The 21,913-nt window shown below is 46.7% G+C and overlaps 1 protein-coding gene across 1 annotated transcript; it reads right to left on the bottom strand.

The window, feature by feature from the left end:
* Positions 1-4,993: 4,993 nt before the first annotated feature.
* Positions 4,994-21,667, bottom strand: LOC306973549 (secretagogin-like; the record flags this gene model as incomplete). The annotated part of the gene is made up of 11 exons (XM_079570471.1): positions 4,994-5,129; positions 9,627-9,695; positions 9,835-9,894; positions 10,000-10,045; positions 10,171-10,226; positions 10,375-10,452; positions 10,709-10,765; positions 10,891-10,980; positions 13,401-13,490; positions 20,836-20,906; positions 21,586-21,667. The coding sequence occupies 11 exons, from the start codon at positions 21,665-21,667 to the stop codon at positions 5,007-5,009; spliced, it is 822 nt and encodes a 273-aa protein (XP_079426597.1). The 3' UTR covers positions 4,994-5,006.
* Positions 21,668-21,913: the final 246 nt, after the last annotated feature.

Below are 21,913 nucleotides of genomic sequence, written 5' to 3'. Positions count from 1 at the left end.
TCTGTACTATAGTAGTTTAAAGTAATAGTACTGACCTCCGACCCCCGGGGGCAGCAGGTTCCTCAGTTTGGGCTGAAGGGCGTGGTTCACTCGGGGCTTGTGCGGCTGCTCCTCGGCTGCACAGAGAGAGAGAGAGAACATTTAAAAGTGAAAAGCTTTCACTGCGCGAGGGAATGCTCCACAAACAATGAGTTTAGGGTTAGCATCAGCGGCGTTAGCATTAGCCAGAGTTTGTTTACAGATAAATCGGCAATTCAACAAATTAAAACAGTGACAATTAAAGGCACCAGATACTCAAGAAAATAAAAATGAGGCCAGGGTTAGCGTTAGCGTTGGCCAGCATTAGCAGAAATAATGCTGGCCAGAAATAGCATTGGCGTGTTACATTGGCGTGCCTGAGCGCAGAGTTAGCATTAGCTTTAGCATGTTGCCTGAGAGCAGAGTTAGCATTAGGGTTAGCATGTTGCCTGAGAGCAGAGTTAGCATTAGGGTTAGCATGTTGCCTGAGAGCAGAGTTAGCATTAGGGTTAGCGTGTTGCCTGAGAGCAGAGCTAGCATTAGGGTTTTGCCTGAGAGCAGAGTTAGCATTGGCGTTTTGCCTGAGAGCAGAGTTAGCATTAGTGTTAGCATGTTGCCTGAGAGCAGAGTTAGCATTGGCGTGTTACATGAGAGCAGAGTTAGCATTAGCGTTTTGCCTGAGAGCAGAGTTAGCATTAGCGTGTTGCCTGAGAGCACAGTTAGCATTAGGGTTAGCATGTTGCCTGAGAGCAGAGCTAGTATGTGCGTTAGCGTGTTGCCTGAGAGTAGAGTTAGCGTTGGCATTAGCGTGCTACCTGAGAGCAGAGTTAGCATTAGCGTTAGCATGCTAGCTGAGAGCAGAGTTAGCATTAGCGTGCTAGCTGAGAGCAGAGTTAGCATTAGCGTGCTACCTGAGAGCAGAGTTAGCATTAGCGTGCTACCTGAGAGCAGAGTTAGCATTAGCGTGCTACCTGAGAGCAGAGTTAGCATTAGCGTGCTACCTGAGAGCAGAGTTAGCATTAGCGTGCTACCTGAGAGCAGAGTTAGCATTAGCATTAGCACTAGCATGTTACCTGAGAGGAGAGTTAGCAATAGCATTAGCGTTAGCCTGCTACCTGAGAGCAGAGTTAGCATTAACATGTTGCCTGAGAGCAGAGTTTGCATTAGCGTTAGCATTTTACCTGAGAGCAGAGTTAGCATTAGCGTTAGCATGTTACCTGAGAGCAGAGTTAGCATTAGCGTGCTACCTCAGAGCAGAGTTAGCATTAGCGTGCTACCTGAGAGCAGAGTTAGCATTAGCGCTAGCATGCTACCTGAGAGCAGAGTTAGTATTAGCATTAGCACTAGCATGTTACCTGAGAGGAGAGTTAGCAATAGCATTAGCGTTAGCCTGCTACCTGAGAGCAGAGTTAGCATTAACATGTTGCCTGAGAGCAGAGTTTGCATTAGCGTTAGCATTTTACCTGAGAGCAGAGTTAGCATTAGCGTTAGCATGTTACCTGAGAGCAGAGTTAGCATTAGCGTGCTACCTGAGAGCAGAGTTAGCATTAGCGTACCACCTGAGAGCAGAGTTAGCATTAGCGCACTACCTGAGAGCAGAGTTAGCATTAGCGCTAGCATGTTACCTGAGAGCAGAGTTAGCATTAGCATTAGCGTTAGCATGTTACCTGAGAGCAGAGTTAGTATTAACATTAGCGTTAGCATGTTACCTGAGAGCAGAGTTAGCTTTAGCATTAGCACTAGCATGTTACCTGAGAGGAGAGTTAGCAATAGCATTAGCGTTAGCCTGCTACCTGAGAGCAGAGTTAGCATTAGCGTTAGCATGTTGCCTGAGAGCAGAGTTTGCATTAGCGTTAGCGTGCTACCTGAGAGCAGAGTTTGCATTAGCGTTAGCATTAGCGTGTTGCCTGAGAGCAGAGTTAGCATTAGCATTAGCGTGTTGCCTGAGAGCAGAGTTAGCATTAGCATTAGCATGTTACCTGAGAGCACAGTTAGCATTAGGGTTAGCATGTTGCCTGAGAGCAGAGCTAGTATGAGCGTTAGCGTGTTACCTGAGAGCAGAGTTAGCATTAGCATTAGCGTTAGCATGTTACCTGAGAGCAGAGGAGCCCAGGCCCAGGCGGAGAGCAGGAGCAGCCTACGACACAGAGGAGGAAACAGTGAGAGCAGGTTCATGTAAACCTCGTGGTTTGAGCTTCGTCATGTGACCGTTCCTGTGCTCAGGGCGCCCCCTGGTGTCACTCTGACAGTGTCGGGGAGACCGGGGTCTCAAACTCACTGATCTCTACATTAAAGGCCCACATTTAACCAAATATAATCCTGAAACTTTAACACAGGAGATGGAGTCACATTAAAAACTGACCACACAGATTAACATCTGCAAAGATTTAGAATAATCTCAAAACTGTTGTAAAAGAACAAAGAAATCATTGCATTGTGAGTCTGTTACATCAGTGAGTGAGAGTGAACATGTTCCTTCATGTAAAGCACTTTGGGGAAAACACTTTACATGTCAAGTTACCATTAAAAAAACACATTAGAACAAGAACTTAGCACAAAATACATTCAAAGATATATTACAGAAACATGAGTGACTGCAGAAGCCTTACATGTGTTTTAAAACTTTGTCCTTAATGTAGCTCCTCTGGTGGTTGAACTGACCCCGGTTTCCCCACAGAATATTAGTGATTTCAGCTCAGATTCAAATCCTTAGAAAAGCCAGAGCTTCTCAAACGTCTCACAAAGCTCCACCGAAAACCAAACCAGGACTAAAGCGGGATCAAAAAGAGCTGAAACTAAACCCCGAGTGAAGAAACTACTGCAACTTCACCGACAGTGTTGGATTATGGGACATTATTTACAGACATGTTGGACACAGGTCACTACAGAGCGATCAGATCCTTCTCACATCTCCTCATCTCCTCATCTCCTCATGCTCGTATATAGTTTACGTCCCTCTTATCTACAACGTTGTGGATTGAGTTTCCCTCTGACTCTTCCAGTGTTTTCTCTTTTTACTCTGGGTTAAGTAAAGGGTCTGGTCTCACCTGAGGCCGGAGAGTCCCATGGTCCTCCTCACCCACAGACTGCAGTGAAGGAGACGCTCTCACACACACAGCTTTTACCTCATTCAAATATGAACCGGCCAATCAGAGCGGCCGCAGCTGCGAGCGGACCAATCGGAGCGCGGCTGTGGGCGGAGCAGCTGCGGCTCGTCAGCGGCTCGTTAGGGTCTGGACTGACTCCACCTTAGACAAAACTTTACACCAGATCCCTCAGAAACGTCATTAAAGAACAAAAACATTTAAACTTTCACCTGGAAACAACAAAAACATGTTTTATTGAGCCAAAAACAAAACAAAGAACAAGGAGACGTTTGAATTTGGACACATTTATTTCACAATGTTTATTTCTAAACTAAACCAGATCCAAAATCCGTCTGAGCAAAATAAAATCACATTTAAACTTTATTTAGACTTTTCCAACAATAACCCTGGATAAACCTGTTCTCAGCGGTCTGGCTCCAGGTGAAGGTGATCAAGTTTTATATTTAAATCAGTGTCGACAGCGGAGGACGAGGAAGTTCACCTGAACCTTTAATACTAAACCGTCTGTTTATCTGTAGAAACTATTCAGACACGAGGTCACTCAAAGTGGCAGAATCATAATCCTGATCAAAATCATGATCAAAATCACAATCAAAATCATAATCAGGAGTAAAGTACAAGCACCAACAGGGAGTAAAGTACAAGTACCATCAGTGAGTAAAGTACAAGTACCACCAGTGAGTAAAGTACAAGTACCACCAGTGAGTAAAGTACATGCACCAACAGGGAGTAAAGTACAAGTACCACATGTTCACATACACGTCACTGTCTGCCATGAAACCAGAGTTAACTTTTATTTCTTTAGGTAAATTAGAAAAATGAAAAAAAAAAAGAGAGACAGAAATATCTCCACGTTTTTGTGTTACTTTCACTAATGTTTAGATACTTGTCATTAATATTTGTCTTTAAACGTTTTGATTTCCTTCCACAAATGTCTCACAAAAGTGGTGTAGCTGAGACACACGTGTAGCCACCTTGTGTGCCTATGCCCTTTCAGCTCTGCCCACACAACTAAACTGGACTGAGGTCAGGACTTTGTTTGTCTTTGTGTCATTGTCCATTTTCAGACCAGCCCCCCCACAGCATGATGCTGCCCCCCCCCCCCCCCCCCACAGCATGATGCTGCCCCTCCCCCACAGCATGATGCTGCCCCTCCTCCACAGCCCCTCCCCCACACCATGATGCTGCCCCTCCCCCACAGCCCCTCCCCCTCAGCATGATGCTGCCCCCTCCCCACAGCATGATGCTGCCCCTCCCCCACAGCATGATGCTGCCCCTCCCCCACAGCATGATGCTGCCCCCCTGTATTTCACAGTTGGGATGTTGTTCTCAGGCTTTTACTTACTTAGTTCTAAAAATGTGTATCTTTTATTCTTCTGACATTTAGACCTAATAAAAAAAGTAAAAGTAAATTCTGTTTCCATGTCAGACCGTGAGAGAAAAATCCACACATGTGTTTTTATACATGTTAGCCGTGTTGTAGCCGTGTTGTAGCCGTGTTGTAGCCGTGTTGTAGCCGTGTTGTAGCCGTGTTGTAGCCGTGTTAGACGTGTTGTAGCCGTGTTAGCTGTGTTGTAGGCGTGTTGTAGCCGTGTTGTAGCCGTGTTGTAGCCGTGTTGTAGCCGTGTTGTAGCCGTGTTGTAGCCGTGTTAGACGTGTTGTAGCCGTGTTAGCTGTGTTGTAGCCGTGTTGTAGCCGTGTTGTAGCCGTGTTGTAGCCGTGTTGTAGCCGTGTTGTAGCCGTGTTAGACGTGTTGTAGCCGTGTTAGCTGTGTTGTAGGCGTGTTGTAGCCGTGTTGTAGCCGTGTTGTAGCCGTGTTGTAGCCGTGTTGTAGCCGTGTTGTAGCCGTGTTGTAGCCGTGTTGTAGCCGTGTTTGTGGAGTCAGAGTTTTATTCCCAGACAAAGCGCGAGTTCGTTCTTCTGGATTTTCCCGTCGTTGTTCAGGTCGCAGTGATTCAGCAGAAGCTTCCGGAAAACGTCCAGCTCCAAACCGCTGAGACTGGGCTGAAAATACACAAATACTGCAGTAAATACTACACAAATACTGCAGTAAATACTACACAAATACTGCAGTAAATACTACACAAATACTGCAGTAAATACTACACAAATACTGCAGTAAATAAAACACAAATACTGCAGTAAATAAAACACAAACACTGCAGTAAATACTACACAAATACTGCAGTAAATAAAACACAAACACTGCAGTAAATAAAACACAAACACTGCAGTAAATAAAACACAAATACTGCAGTAAATAAAACACAAACACTGCAGTAAATAAAACACAAATACTGCAGTAAATAAAACACAAACACTGCAGTAAATAAAACACAAATACTGCAGTAAATAAAACACAAACACTGCAGTAAATAAAACACAAATACTGCAGTAAATAAAACACAAACACTGCAGTAAATAAAACACAAATACTGCTGCAAATACTACACAAATACTGCAGTAAATAAAACACAAACACTGCAGTAAATACTACACAAATACTGCAGTAAATAAAACACAAATACTGCAGTAAATAAAACACAAACACTGCAGTAAATAAAACACAAACACTGCAGTAAATAAAACACAAACACTACAGTAAATAAAACACAAATACTGCAGTAAATAAAACACAAACACTGCAGTAAATAAAACACAAACACTGCAGTAAATAAAACACAAACACTGCAGTAAATAAAACACAAACACTGCAGTAAATAAAACACAAGTACTGCTGCAAATACTACACAAATACTGCAGTAAATAAAACACAAGTACTACAGTAAATACTTCTCTAAATGATCAGAAAGCACAGATGGGAGGAGGAGGAAGAAAACTTATAACTGACTCCCCGTCATACATGAACAGAACAAGGCTGTGACTTTAACTTCACTGATTCATTAGTAGATCCTCGTATAAAAGACGATCACATCAACATGTGACCGTCTGGCTCATGGTTTGTCAGTCTCATGTTGCTATCGCTGAGCTGTTGACGCTGAATGCTAACCAGTAGCATGCTAACCGGTAGCATGCTAACGTCTTGAACACTGACTCACTGGTTTCTTCACATAAAGGAGCCGAGTTTTACTGTTTTCTTCTTCAGTAATGAAGTAAATAAAAATGTCACTGTCGATCAATATTTTCATTGATATCCTGAGTAGAGATATTGTTACATGTTGTAGTACTGCATAATTCTACTTCAGTATTCAAAATGGCCGCCATAACAACAAAAGTCACATGACTGAAAAGCATGTGTAGGGATTTGTTTAACTTCTCCCTCCGAGTCCCAGAAAACTGTTCAGGTTCACACGGAAACCACGCCACATGTTACACACGTGTGAAAGAGTCACATGTTACAGACGTGTGAAAGAGTCACATGTTACACACGTGTGAAAGAGTCACATGTTACACACGTGTGAAAGAGTCACAGGTTACACACGTGTGTAAGAGTCACATGTTACACACGTGTGAAAGAGTCACATGTTACACACGTGTGAAAGAGCCACATGTTACACACGTGTGAAAGAGTCACATGTTACACACGTGTGAAAGAGTCACATGTTACACACGTGTGAAAGAGTCACATGTTACAGACGTGTGAAAGAGTCACATGTTACACACGTGTGAAAGAGTCACATGTTACACACGTGTGAAAGAGTCACATGTTACACACGTGTGAAAGAGTCACATGTTACAAACGTGTGAAAGAGTCACATGTTACACACGTGTGAAAGAGTCACATGTTACAGACGTGTGAAAGAGTCACATGTTACAGACGTGTGAAAGAGTCACATGTTACACACGTGTGAAAGAGCCACATGTTACACACGTGTGAAAGAGCCACATGTTACACACGTGTGAAAGAGCCACATGTTACACACGTGTGAAAGAGTCACATGTTACACACGTGTGAAAGAGTCACATGTTACACACGTGTGAAAGAGTCACATGTTACAGACGTGTGAAAGAGTCACATGTTACACACGTGTGAAAGAGTCACATGTTACAGACGTGTGAAAGAGTCACATGTTACACACGTGTGAAAGAGTCACATGTTACACACGTGTGAAAGAGTCACATGTTACAAACGTGTGAAAGAGTCACATGTTACACACGTGTGAAAGAGTCACATGTTACACACGTGTGAAAGAGTCACATGTTACACACGTGTGAAAGAGTCACATGTTACACACGAGTGAAAGAGCCACATGTTACACACGTGTGAAAGAGTCACATGTTACAAACGTGTGAAAGAGTCACATGTTACACACGTGTGAAAGAGTCACATGTTACACACGTGTGAAAGAGTCACATGTTACACACGTGTGAAAGAGTCACATGTTACAAACGTGTGAAAGAGTCACATGTTACACACGTGTGAAAGAGTCACATGTTACACACGTGTGAAAGAGTCACATGTTACACACGAGTGAAAGAGCCACATGTTACACACGAGTGAAAGAGCCACATGTTACACACGAGTGAAAGAGCCACATGTTACACACGTGTGAAAGAGTCACATGTTACAAACGTGTGAAAGAGTCACATGTTACAAACGTGTGAAAGAGCCACATGTTACAGACGTGTGAAAGAGTCACATGTTACACACGTGTGAAAGAGTCACATGTTACACACGTGTGAAAGAGTCACATGTTACACACGTGTGAAAGAGTCACATGTTACAAACGTGTGAAAGAGTCACATGTTACACACGTGTGAAAGAGTCACATGTTACACACGTGTGAAAGAGTCACATGTTACACACGTGTGAAAGAGTCACATGTTACACACGTGTGAAAGAGTCACATGTTACACACGTGTGAAAGAGTCACATGTTACAAACGTGTGAAAGAGTCACATGTTACACACGTGTGAAAGAGTCACATGTTACAGACGTGTGAAAGAGTCACATGTTACACACGTGTGAAAGAGTCACATGTTACAAACGTGTGAAAGAGTCACATGTTACACACGTGTGAAAGAGTCACATGTTACACACGTGTGAAAGAGTCACATGTTACACACGTGTGAAAGAGTCACATGTTACACACGTGTGAAAGAGTCACATGTTACACACGTGTGAAAGAGTCACATGTTACAAACGTGTGAAAGAGTCACATGTTACAAACGTGTGAAAGAGTCACATGTTACACACGTGTGAAAGAGTCACATGTTACACACGTGTGAAAGAGCCACATGTTACACACGTGTGAAAGAGTCACATGTTACACACGTGTGAAAGAGTCACATGTTACACACGAGTGAAAGAGCCACATGTTACACACGTGTGAAAGAGTCACATGTTACAAACGTGTGAAAGAGTCACATGTTACACACGTGTGAAAGAGTCACATGTTACACACGTGTGAAAGAGTCACATGTTACACACGTGTGAAAGAGTCACATGTTACAAACGTGTGAAAGAGTCACATGTTACACACGTGTGAAAGAGTCACATGTTACACACGTGTGAAAGAGTCACATGTTACACACGAGTGAAAGAGCCACATGTTACACACGAGTGAAAGAGCCACATGTTACACACGAGTGAAAGAGCCACATGTTACACACGTGTGAAAGAGTCACATGTTACAAACGTGTGAAAGAGTCACATGTTACAAACGTGTGAAAGAGTCACATGTTACACACGTGTGAAAGAGTCACATGTTACACACGTGTGAAAGAGTCACATGTTACACACGTGTGAAAGAGTCACATGTTACACACGAGTGAAAGAGCCACATGTTACACACGTGTGAAAGAGTCACATGTTACAAACGTGTGAAAGAGTCACATGTTACAAACGTGTGAAAGAGCCACATGTTACACACGTGTGAAAGAGTCACATGTTACACACGTGTGAAAGAGTCACATGTTACACACGAGTGAAAGAGCCACATGTTACACACGAGTGAAAGAGCCACATGTTACACACGAGTGAAAGAGCCACATGTTACACACGTGTGAAAGAGTCACATGTTACAAACGTGTGAAAGAGTCACATGTTACAAACGTGTGAAAGAGTCACATGTTACACACGTGTGAAAGAGTCACATGTTACACACGTGTGAAAGAGTCACATGTTACACACGTGTGAAAGAGTCACATGTTACACACGAGTGAAAGAGCCACATGTTACACACGTGTGAAAGAGTCACATGTTACACACGTGTGAAAGAGTCACATGTTACACACGTGTGAAAGAGTCACATGTTACACACGTGTGAAAGAGTCACATGTTACACACGAGTGAAAGAGCCACATGTTACACACGAGTGAAAGAGCCACATGTTACACACGTGTGAAAGAGTCACATGTTACAAACGTGTGAAAGAGTCACATGTTACAAACGTGTGAAAGAGTCACATGTTACACACGTGTGAAAGAGTCACATGTTACACACGTGTGAAAGAGTCACATGTTACACACGTGTGAAAGAGTCACATGTTACACACGAGTGAAAGAGCCACATGTTACACACGTGTGAAAGAGTCTGACCTTCACCAGCTCCATCATGTCTTTGACGAAGCCGTCGACCTCAGGCCCCTCCAGCTCGCCGGTGCCGCTCTGCAAACACGTGACACACATGTTACACAGACAAGTGACACACAAAGTACTGCACCAAATACTACACCAAGTACTCCACTAAGTACTGCACTAAGTACTGCACTAAGTACTGCACTAAGTACTGCAGACTGGGCCTCACCACGTCGTAGTGAGTGAAGATCTTCTCGAAGTCCCTCCTCCGCTCCTCCACGCTGCTGCCCTGAAACAAACCAGGGGAAGGAAGTCTTTAACGAGACTCAGCCGGAACTAAAACATAACTTCAGCTTCAGAGACAAACATGTACAATAGCTGAAGCTGTACCTACGTCCTTCTGAAACTTGAGCAGGAAGTTCTCCTTCAGAGCCAGGATCCTGCAGGAACATCAGGGCGGAGTGAGGAGACTCCAACAGAAACCTGATCGTAACTGCACCTGTGGAGTAAACCCCGCCCCCCACAGCAAACCCCGCCCCCCGCAGCAAACCCCGCCCCCCCTTACCTGGCCAGGTCGCTCAGGTCCAAACGTCCGTCTCCGTTTTTATCGAACATCTGCATCTGAAACGACATTTAGAAACGACTCAGTGCTCCAGAGCTGAAGAGACTCTTTCCTCTGCTCAATATGAAGAATGTCTCCCACAAAGGAAACGCCCGTATTTGGACGGCGGCGTGCTGTCGGGGGAGTGTCGTCGGAGATGGGCGTTACCATGGAGACGGTGTAGTGGTCCAGCTTGGCGGCGCTGATGTTCTTCCTGTGCTGCAGGAACAGGTCTTGGAGAAAACCCTGAGGGACAGAGAGCCGGACGTTCAAGGTTCATTCATGCTTCACGAGACGCAAGAACTTCCTGTTCTTCCTGAGCTGCAGAACAAAACGAAGTCATGGAAACATTTTGTAACTGACGACAGCTCAACGGCGACGAGGCAAAAGTGACTCCATTTTGTTCTGCAGCTCAGGGTGCAAGAAGAAGAAGTTCTTGCGTCTTGTGGAGCATGAATGAGCCTCCAGGTGGAAGCAGGACGACAGTGTGAGAAGGTCTGACCCGGAGCTCAGCGCTGCAGATGAAGCCGCTGCCGTCGGCGTCGTAGCTCCTCCAGATCTGACAAACACACGCCAGCGTCAGCTCTCAGTCGTCCAGGCGCTCACAGAGAGGCTTCGTCTGGAGGAGGCGGGGCCAATGAGCCCACAGCCCGGTCCAGACGAAGACTGTCCGAAAAGACTCACCCTCATGAACTCCACGCTGTTGTCCAGAGGAGCCTCACGTCTGAACAGGAACAGGAAGTTCTCCTCTTCAGGGAGCAACAGCGCCGCCACCTGGAGAACAGAGACATTACATTATTATACACAGATCTATAATAACACTCAGACACAACAGCGCCGCCACCTGGAGAACAGAGACATTACATTATTATACACAGATCTATAATAACACTCAGACACAACAGCGCCGCCACCTGGAGACCAGAGACATTACATTATTATACACAGATCTATAATAACTACAGACACAACAGCGCCGCCACCTGGAGACCAGAGACATTACATTATTATACACAGATCTATAATAACTACAGACACAACAGCGCCGCCACCTGGAGACCAGAGACATTACATTATTATACACAGATCTATAATAACTACAGACACAACAGCGCCGCCACCTGGAGACCAGAGACATTACATTATTATACACAGATCTATAATAACACTCAGACACAACAGCGCCGCCACCTGGAGACCAGAGACATTACATTATTATACACAGATCTATAATAACTACAGACACAACAGCGCCGCCACCTGGAGACCAGAGACATTACATTATTATACACAGATCTATAATAACACTCAGACACAACAGCGCCGCCACCTGGAGAACAGAGACATTACATTATTATACACAGATCTATAATAACACTCTACAGACACAACAGCGCCGCCACCTGGAGACCAGAGACATTACATTATTATACACAGATCTATAATAACACTCAGACACAACAGCGCCGCCACCTGGAGAACAGAGACATTACATTATTATACACAGATCTATAATAACTACAGACACAACAGCGCCGCCACCTGGAGACCAGAGACATTACATTATTATACACAGATCTATAATAACTACAGACACAACAGCGCCGCCACCTGGAGACCAGAGACATTACATTATTATACACAGATCTATAATAACACTCAGACACAACAGCGCCGCCACCTGGAGACCAGAGACATTACATTATTATACACAGATCTATAATAACACTCTACAGACACAACAGCGCCGCCACCTGGAGAACAGAGACATTACATTATTATACACAGATCTATAATAACTACAGACACAACAGCGCCGCCACCTGGAGAACAGAGACATTACATTATTATACACAGATCTATAATAACACTCAGACACAACAGCGCCGCCACCTGGAGACCAGAGACATTACATTATTATACACAGATCTATAATAACTACAGACACAACAGCGCCGCCACCTGGAGACCAGAGACATTACATTATTATACACAGATCTATAATAACTACAGACACAACAGCGCCGCCACCTGGAGACCAGAGACATTACATTATTATACACAGATCTATAATAACTACAGACACAACAGCGCCGCCACCTGGAGACCAGAGACATTACATTATTATACACAGATCTATAATAACACTCAGACACAACAGCGCCGCCACCTGGAGACCAGAGACATTACATTATTATACACAGATCTATAATAACACTGAGACACAACAGCGCCGCCACCTGGAGACCAGAGACATTACATTATTATACACAGATCTATAATAACTACAGACACAACAGCGCCGCCACCTGGAGACCAGAGACATTACATTATTATACACAGATCTATAATAACACTCAGACACAACAGCGCCGCCACCTGGAGAACAGAGACATTACATTATTATACACAGATCTATAATAACACTCTACAGACACAACAGCGCCGCCACCTGGAGACCAGAGACATTACATTATTATACACAGATCTATAATAACACTCAGACACAACAGCGCCGCCACCTGGAGAACAGAGACATTACATTATTATACACAGATCTATAATAACTACAGACACAACAGCGCCGCCACCTGGAGACCAGAGACATTACATTATTATACACAGATCTATAATAACTACAGACACAACAGCGCCGCCACCTGGAGACCAGAGACATTACATTATTATACACAGATCTATAATAACAACAGACACAACAGCGCCGCCACCTGGAGACCAGAGACATTACATTATTATACACAGATCTATAATAACTACAGACACAACAGCGCCGCCACCTGGAGACCAGAGACATTACATTATTATACACAGATCTATAATAACACTCAGACACAACAGCGCCGCCACCTGGAGACCAGAGACATTACATTATTATACACAGATCTATAATAACACTGAGACACAACAGCGCCGCCACCTGGAGACCAGAGACATTACATTAATAAGTCTAGTACAAAACTGATCTTTTTTCTTGCATTGCTGCCGCGTTGTCATCACTTTTTCCTTTTTTTTCATCTAGTTTTTGTTACTTTTTGGTTGCGCTTTATCTCTTTATTGTTGTGTTTACATCCTGGTTTTCTTCTCATTTTTGATGCTGTTTGACTCGTTTTTTTCGAAGAAGCTTTAAGATTTGGATAAATGGTTCAAGTGAGAGTTAAGAAGTTAAAAGTCACCTCCTGGATCTGCAGCGGAGCGTCTGACGCCGGGCCAAGGGCGGAGAGCAGCCGGTCTGTGAGCACCGGGACGTCATCTTCATACCCCCTCTGAAACACAGGGACATTGCCTTCATGAGTGACCTCGGCAGGACTCACAAGTGACCTATACAGGCAACAAGTGACCTCTATAGGACACATGAGTGACCTCTGAAGGACACATGAGTGACCTCTGTAGAACACGTGAGCGACCTCTGTAGGACACATGAGTGACCTCTGTAGGACACATGAGTGACCTCTGTAGGACACATGAGTGACCTCTGTAGGACACATGAGTGACTCTGTATGACACATGAGTGACCTCTGTAGGACACATGAGTGACCTCTGTAGGACACATGAGCGACCTCTGTAGGACCCATGAGTGACCTCTGTAGGACACATAACTGACCTCTGTAGGACACATGAGCGACCTCTGTAGAACATATGAGTGACTTCTGAAGGACACATGAGTGACTCTGTAGGACACATGAGTGACTCTGTAGGACACATGAGTGACCTCTGTAGGACACATGACTCTGTAGGACACATGAGTGACCTCTATAGGACACATGAGTGACCTCTGTAGAACATATGAGTGACCTCTGTAGGACACATGAGTGACCTCTGTAGAACATATGAGTGACCTCTGTAGGACACATGAGCGACCTCTGTAGAACATATGAGTGACCTCTGTAGGACACATGAGTGACCTCTGTAGGACACATGAGTGACCTCTGTAGGACACATGAGTGACCTCTGTAGGACACATGAGTGACCTCTGTAGGACACATAACTGACCTCTGTAGGACACATGAGTGACCTCTGTAGAACATATGAGTGACCTCTGTAGGACACATGAGTGACCTCTGTAGGACACATAACTGACCTCTGTAGGACACATGAGCGACCTCTGTAGAACATATGAGTGACCTCTGTAGGACACATGAGTGACCTCTGTAGGACACATGAGTGACCTCTGTAGGACACATAACTGACCTCTGAAGGACACATGAGTGACCTCTTTAGGACACATGAGTGACATCTGAAGGACACATGAGTGACCTCTTTAGGACACATGAGTGACATCTGTAGGACATGAGTGACCTCTGTAGGACACATGAGTGACCTCTGTAGGACACATGAGTGACCTCTGTAGGACACATGAGTGACCTCTGTAGGACACATGAGTGACCTCTGTAGGACACATGAGTGACCTCTGAAGGACACATGAGTCACCTCTGTAGGACACATAACTGACCTCTGAAGGACACATGAGTGACCTCTGTAGGACACATGAGTGACCTCTGAAGGACACATGAGTCACCTCTGTAGGACACATAACTGACCTCTGAAGGACACATGAGTGACCTCTGTAGGACACATGAGTGACCTCTGAAGGACACGTGAGTGACCTCTGTAGGACACATGAGTGACCTCTGAAGGACACATGAGCGACCTCTGAAGGACACATGAGCGACCTCTATAGGACACGTGAGTGACTTCTATAGGACACGTGAGTGACCTCTGTAGGACACATGAGTGACCTCTGAAGCACATGTGAGTGACCTCTGAAGGTCACATGAGTGACCTCTGTAGGACACATGAGCGACCTCTGAAGGACACATGAGCGACCACTGTAGGACACATGAGCGACCTCTGTAGGACACATGAGTCACCTCTGTAGGACACATGAGCGACCTCTGTAGGACACATGAGTGACATCTGAAGGACACATGCGTGACCTCTGTAGGACACATGAGTGACCTCTGAAGGACACATGCGTGACCTCTGAAGGACACATGAGTGACCTCTGTAGGACACATGAGTGACCTCTGTAGGACACATGAGTGACCTCTGAAGGACACATGAGTCACCTCTGTAGGACACATGAGTGACCTCTGTAGGACACATAACTGACCTCTGAAGGACACATGAGTCACCTCTGTAGGACACATGAGTGACATCTGAAGGACACATGAGTGACCTCTTTAGGACACATGAGTGACATCTGTAGGACATGAGTGACCTCTGTAGGACACATGAGTGACCTCTGTAGGACACATGAGTGACCTCTGTAGGACACATGAGTGACCTCTGTAGGACACATGAGTGACCTCTGTAGGACACATGAGTGACCTCTGAAGGACACATGAGTCACCTCTGTAGGACACATAACTGACCTCTGAAGGACACATGAGTGACCTCTGTAGGACACATGAGTGACCTCTGAAGGACACATGAGTCACCTCTGTAGGACACATAACTGACCTCTGAAGGACACATGAGTGACCTCTGTAGGACACATGAGTGACCTCTGAAGGACACGTGAGTGACCTCTGTAGGACACATGAGTGACCTCTGAAGGACACATGAGCGACCTCTGAAGGACACATGAGCGACCTCTATAGGACACGTGAGTGACTTCTATAGGACACGTGAGTGACCTCTGTAGGACACATGAGTGACCTCTGAAGCACACGTGAGTGACCTCTGAAGGTCACATGAGTGACCTCTGTAGGACACATGAGCGACCTCTGAAGGACACATGAGCGACCTCTGTAGGACACATGAGCGACCTCTGTAGGACACATGAGTCACCTCTGTAGGACACATGAGCGACCTCTGTAGGACACATGAGTGACATCTGAAGGACACATGCGTGACCTCTGTAGGACACATGAGTGACCTCTGAAGGACACATGCGTGACCTCTGAAGGACACATGAGTGACCTCTGTAGGACACATGAGTGACCTCTGTAGGACACATGAGTGACCTCTGAAGGATACATGAGTGACCTCTGTAGGACACATGAGTGACCTCTGTAGGACACATAACTGACCTCTGAAGGACACATGAGTCACCTCTGTAGGACACATAACTGACCTCTGTAGGACATGAGTCACCTCTGTAGGACACATGAGTGACCTCTGTAGGACATGAGTGACCTCTGTAGGACACATAACTGACCTCTGTAGGACATGAGTGACCTCTGTAGGACACATGAGTGACCTCTGAAGGACATGTGAGTGACCTCGGCAGGACTCACAAGTGACCCTTGTAGGAAACAAGTGACCTCTATAGGACACATGAGTGACCTCTGAAGGACACATGACTCTGTAGGACACATGAGTGACCTCTGTAGAACACATGAGTTACCTCTGTAGGACACATGAGTGACCTCTGTAGGACACATGAGTGACCTCTGTAGAACACATGAGTGACCTCTGTAGGACATAACTGACCTCTGTAGGACACATAACTGACCTCTGTAGGACATGATTGACCTATGAAGGACACATGAGCGACATCTGAAGGACACGTGAGTGACCTCTGTAGGACACGTGATTGACCTTTGAAGGAAACATGCGTGACCTCTGAAGGACACATGAGCGACCTCTGAAGGACCCATGAGCGACCTCTGAAGGACACATGAGCGACCTCTGAAGGACACATGAGCGACCTCTGAAGGACACATGAGCGACCTCTGAAGGACACATGAGTGACCTCTGTAGGACACATGCGTGACCTTTGAAGGAAACATGCGTGACCTCTGAAGGAAACATGCGTGACCTCTGTAGGACACATGAGTGACCTCTGTAGGACACATGAGTGACCTCTGTAGGACACATGCGTGACCTCTGAAGGACCCATGAGTGACCTCTGTAGGACACATGAGTGACCTCTGTAGGACCCATGAGTGACCTCTGTAGGACACATGAGTGACCTCTGTAGGACCCATGAGTGACCTCTGTAGGACACATGAGTGACCTCTGTAGGACACATGCGTGACCTCTGAAGGACCCATGAGTGACCTCTGTAGGACACATGAGTGACCTCTGTAGGACACATGAGTGACCTCTGTAGGACCCATGAGTGACCTCTGTAGGACACATGAGTGACCTCTGTAGGACACATGAGTGACCTCTGTAGGACCCATGAGCGACCTCTGAAGGACACATGAGCGACCTCTGAAGGACACATGAGCGACCTCTGAAGGACACATGAGCGACCTCTGAAGGACACATGAGCGACCTCTGTAGGACACATGAGTGACCTCTGTAGGACACATGAGTGACCTCTGTAGGACACATGAGTGACCTTTGAAGGAAACATGCGTGACCTCTGAAGGAAACATGCGTGACCTCTGTAGGACACATGAGTGACCTCTGTAGGACATAACTGACCTCTGTAGGACACATAACTGACCTCTGTAGGACATGAGTGACCTATGAAGGACACATGAGCGACCTCTGAAGGACACATGAGTGACCTCTGTAGGACACGTGAGTGACCTTTGAAGGAAACATGCGTGACCTCTGAAGGACACATGAGCGACCTCTGAAGGACACATGAGTGACCTCTGTAGGACCCATGAGCGACCTCTGAAGGACACATGAACGACCTCTGAAGGACACATGAGTGACCTCTGTAGGACACATGAGTGACCTCTGTAGGACCCATGAGTGACCTCTGTAGGACCCATGAGTGACCTCTGTAGGACACATGAGTGACCTCTGTAGGACACATGAGTGACCTTTGAAGGAAACATACGTGACCTCTGTAGGACACATGAGTGACCTCTGTAGGACACATGAGTGACCTCTGTAGGACATAACTGACCTCTGTAGGACACATAACTGACCTCTGTAGGACATGAGTGACCTATGAAGGACACATGAGCGACCTCTGAAGGACACATGAGTGACCTCTGTAGGACACGTGAGTGACCTTTGAAGGAAACATGCGTGACCTCTGAAGGACACATGAGCGACCTCTGAAGGACACATGAGTGACCTCTGTAGGACCCATGAGCGACCTCTGAAGGACACATGAGTGACCTCTGTAGGACACATGAGTGACCTCTGTAGGACCCATGAGTGACCTCTGTAGGACACATGAGTGACCTCTGTAGGACACATGCGTGACCTCTGAAGGACCCATGAGTGACCTCTGTAGGACACATGAGTGACCTCTGTAGGACACATGCGTGACCTCTGTAGGACACATGCGTGACCTCTGAAGGACCCATGAGTGACCTCTGTAGGACACATGAGTGACCTCTGTAGGACACATGAGTGACCTCTGTAGGACACATGAGCGACCTCTATAGGACACATGAGGGACCTCTGTAGGACACATCAGTAACCTGGGTGACCTGCACTGACCCCTGGGTGACCTGTAGTGACCCCTGAGTGACCTGTAGTCACCCCTGAGTGACCTGTAGTGACCCCTGGGTGACCTGTAGTGACCTGTAGTGACCCCTGAGTGACCTGTAGTGACCTGTAGTGACCCCTGAGTGACCCCTGAGTGACCTGTAGTGACCTGTAGTGACCCCTGGGTGACCTGTAGTGACCTGTAGTGACCCCTGGGTGACCTGTAGTGACCTGTAGTGACCCCTGAGTGACCTGTAGTGACCTGTAGTGACCCCTGGGTGACCTGCAGTGACCCCTGGGTGACCTGTAGTGACCCCAGAGTGACCTGTAGTGACCCCAGAGTGACCCGTAGTGACTTGTAGTGACCTGTAGTGACCCCTGGGTGACCCCTGAGTGACCTGTAGTGACTCCTGGGTGACCCCTGGGTGACCTGTAGTGACCCCTGAGTGACATGTAGTGACCTATAGTGACCCCTGAGTGACCTGTAGTGACCCCTGAGTGACCTGTAGTGACCCCTGGGTGACCCCTGAGTGACCTGTAGTGACTCCTGGGTGACCTGTAGTGACCCCTGAGTGACCTGTAGTGACCCCTGAGTGACCTGTAGTGACCCCTGGGTGACCCCTGAGTGACCTGTAGTGACCCCTGAGTGACCTGTAGTGACCCCTGAGTGACCCCTGGGTGACCTGTAGTGACCCCTGAGTGACCTGTAGTGACCTGCAGTGACCTGTAGTGACCCCTGAGTGACCTGTAGTGACCCCTGAGTGACCTGTAGTGACCCCTGAGTGACCTGTAGTGACCTGTAGTGACCTGTAGTGACCTGTAGTGACCCCTGAGTGACCTGTAGTGACCTGTAGTGACCTGTAGTGACCCCTGAGTGACCTGTAGTGACCTGTAGTGACCTGTAGTGACCCCTGAGTGACCTGTAGTGACCTGTAGTGACCTGTAGTGACCCCTGGGTGACCTGTAGTGACCCCTGAGTGACCTGCAGTGACCCCTGGGTGACCTGTAGTGACCTTTAGTGAACCCTGAGTGACCTGTAGTGACCTGTAGTGACCCCTGAGTGACCTGTAGTGACCCCTGAGTGACCTGTAGTGACCCCTGAGTGACCTGTAGTGACCTGCAGTGACCCCTGAGTGACCTGTAGTGACCCCTGAGTGACCTGTAGTGACCCCTGAGTGACCTGTAGTGACCTATAGTGACCCCTGAGTGACCTGTAGTGACCCCTGAGTGACCTGTAGTGATCCCTGAGTGACCTGTAATGATCCCTGAGTGACCTGTAGTGACCTGTAGTGACCCCTGAGTGACCTGTAATGATCCCTGAGTGACCTGTAGTGACCTGTAGTGACCCCTGAGTGACCTGTAATGATCCCTGAGTGACCTGTAGTGACCTGTAGTGACCCCTGAGTGACCTGTAGTGACCTGTAGTGACCCCTGAGTGACCTGTAGTGACCCCTGAGTGACCTCTAGTGACCTGTAGGGACTTGTAGTGACCCCTGAGTGACCTGCCGTGACCCCTGAGTGACCTGTAGTGACCCCTGGGTGACCTGTAGTGACCCCTGGGTGACCTGCAGTGACCCCTGAGTGACCTGTAGTGACCTGTAGTGACCCCTGAGTGACCTGTAGTGACCCCTGAGTGACCTGTAGTGACCTGTAGTGACCCCTGGGTGACCTGCAGTGACCCCTGAGTGACCTGTAGTGACCCCTGGGTGACCTGTAGTGACCCCTGAGTGACCTGCAGTGACCCCTGAGTGACCTATAGTGACCCCTGAGTGACCTGTAGTGACCTGTAGTGACCCCTGAGTGACCTGCAGTGACCCCTGACTGACCTGTAGTTACCCCTGAGTGACCTGCAGTGACCCCTGAATGACCTGTAGTTACCCCTGGGTGACCTGCAGTGACCCCTGGTTGACCTGTAGTGACCCCTGAGTGACCTGCAGTGACCCCTGGGTGACCTGTAGTGACCTGTAGTGACCCCTGAGTGACCTGTAGTGACCCCTGGGTGACCTGTAGTGACCCCTGAGTGACCTGTAGTGAACCCTGAGTGACCTTTAGTGACCTGTAGTGACCCCTGAGTGACCTGTAGTGACCCCTGAGTGACCTGTAGTGACCCCTGAGTGACCTGTAGTGACCCCTTAGTGACCTGTAGTGACCCCTGAGTGACCTGTAGTGAACCCTGAGTGACCTGTAGTGATCCCTGAGTGACCTGTAGTGATCCCTGAGTGACCTGTAGTGACCCCTGAGTGACCTGTAGTGACCCTTCACCTTCAGGTCCAGCTGGTGCAGTGTGCGGCGGCAGAAGTCGCTCAGGTCTTCCCTCTGGATGAAGCCGGAATCTAAAGAAAAACAGAGGATTTTATTTCTGACTCTCAGCGGCGTTAACCACTCGGCCGCACAGTCTGTGATCACATGGGCCAGTGCTTCCCAGAGCGCGGTCCGGGGCCCCCTGGGGGTCTCAGAGGCTCGACAGGGGCCCCTAAAGCGCTTCCTTTTACATTCACTCCACACTCGATGGCTCAGTTCCCTCTGGGGGAGACTGAGCACATCTGCACACATCTGACCACCATCATGCACACAGCAGCACACGGGCCTATTGTACATGTTTTTAGTGGGACACGGTTGATACAGATGAAGGAAAAATATTAGTGAAGCACATTTACATTATTTACTTTTCCGATTTCATTTCATCATTTGTTTTTTCTTTCAGAGGAATCAAGGAATCCCTTCTTTAAAATGAAAATAATAAACAACTAAAGACTAAAATTATAGCTTTTCCGATTAAGTATAGTCTACTAAAAATATAGAAATAAAAAAGAAAAGGTTAGGATAATAAGGAGTAAAGGATAATAACGGATAATAAAGGATGATAAAGGATAATAAAGGATAATAAAGGATAATAAAGGATGATAAAGGATAATAAAGGATAATAAAGGATAATAAAGGATGATAAAGGATAATAAAGGATAATAAAGGATAATAAAGGGTGATAAAGAGTGCGGTGGAGCAGGTCTGTACCGTGGCGGTCGAAGTGTTGCCAGATCTGAAGAAAAAGCGCGGCGTCGAGACCTTCCAGAACCCGCTCCACGAGACGCTCCATGACTGAAACAGGAGTGAGGCGGGAGGGGGAGGAGGGGAGATAAAAGAGAGGGGGGGGAGGGGGAGAGGGAGGGGGGGAGGGAGGTCACATGGCCAGAGATGTAAAAAAAAAAGACAAAAATCCATCAAAAAAAGACAAAAATCCATTAAAAAAAAGACAAAAATCCATCAAAAAAAAGACAAAAATCCATTAAAAAAAAGACAAAAATCCATCAAAAAAAAGACAAAAATCCATCAAAAAAAGACA

The sequence above is a fragment of the Gobius niger genome, assembly GCF_951799975.1.
Source record: "Gobius niger genome assembly, chromosome: 14".
NCBI classification, from domain to species: domain Eukaryota; kingdom Metazoa; phylum Chordata; class Actinopteri; order Gobiiformes; family Gobiidae; genus Gobius; species Gobius niger.
The sequence above is the reverse complement of the archived record's forward strand: the minus strand, read 5'-3'. Positions and strand labels throughout refer to the sequence as shown.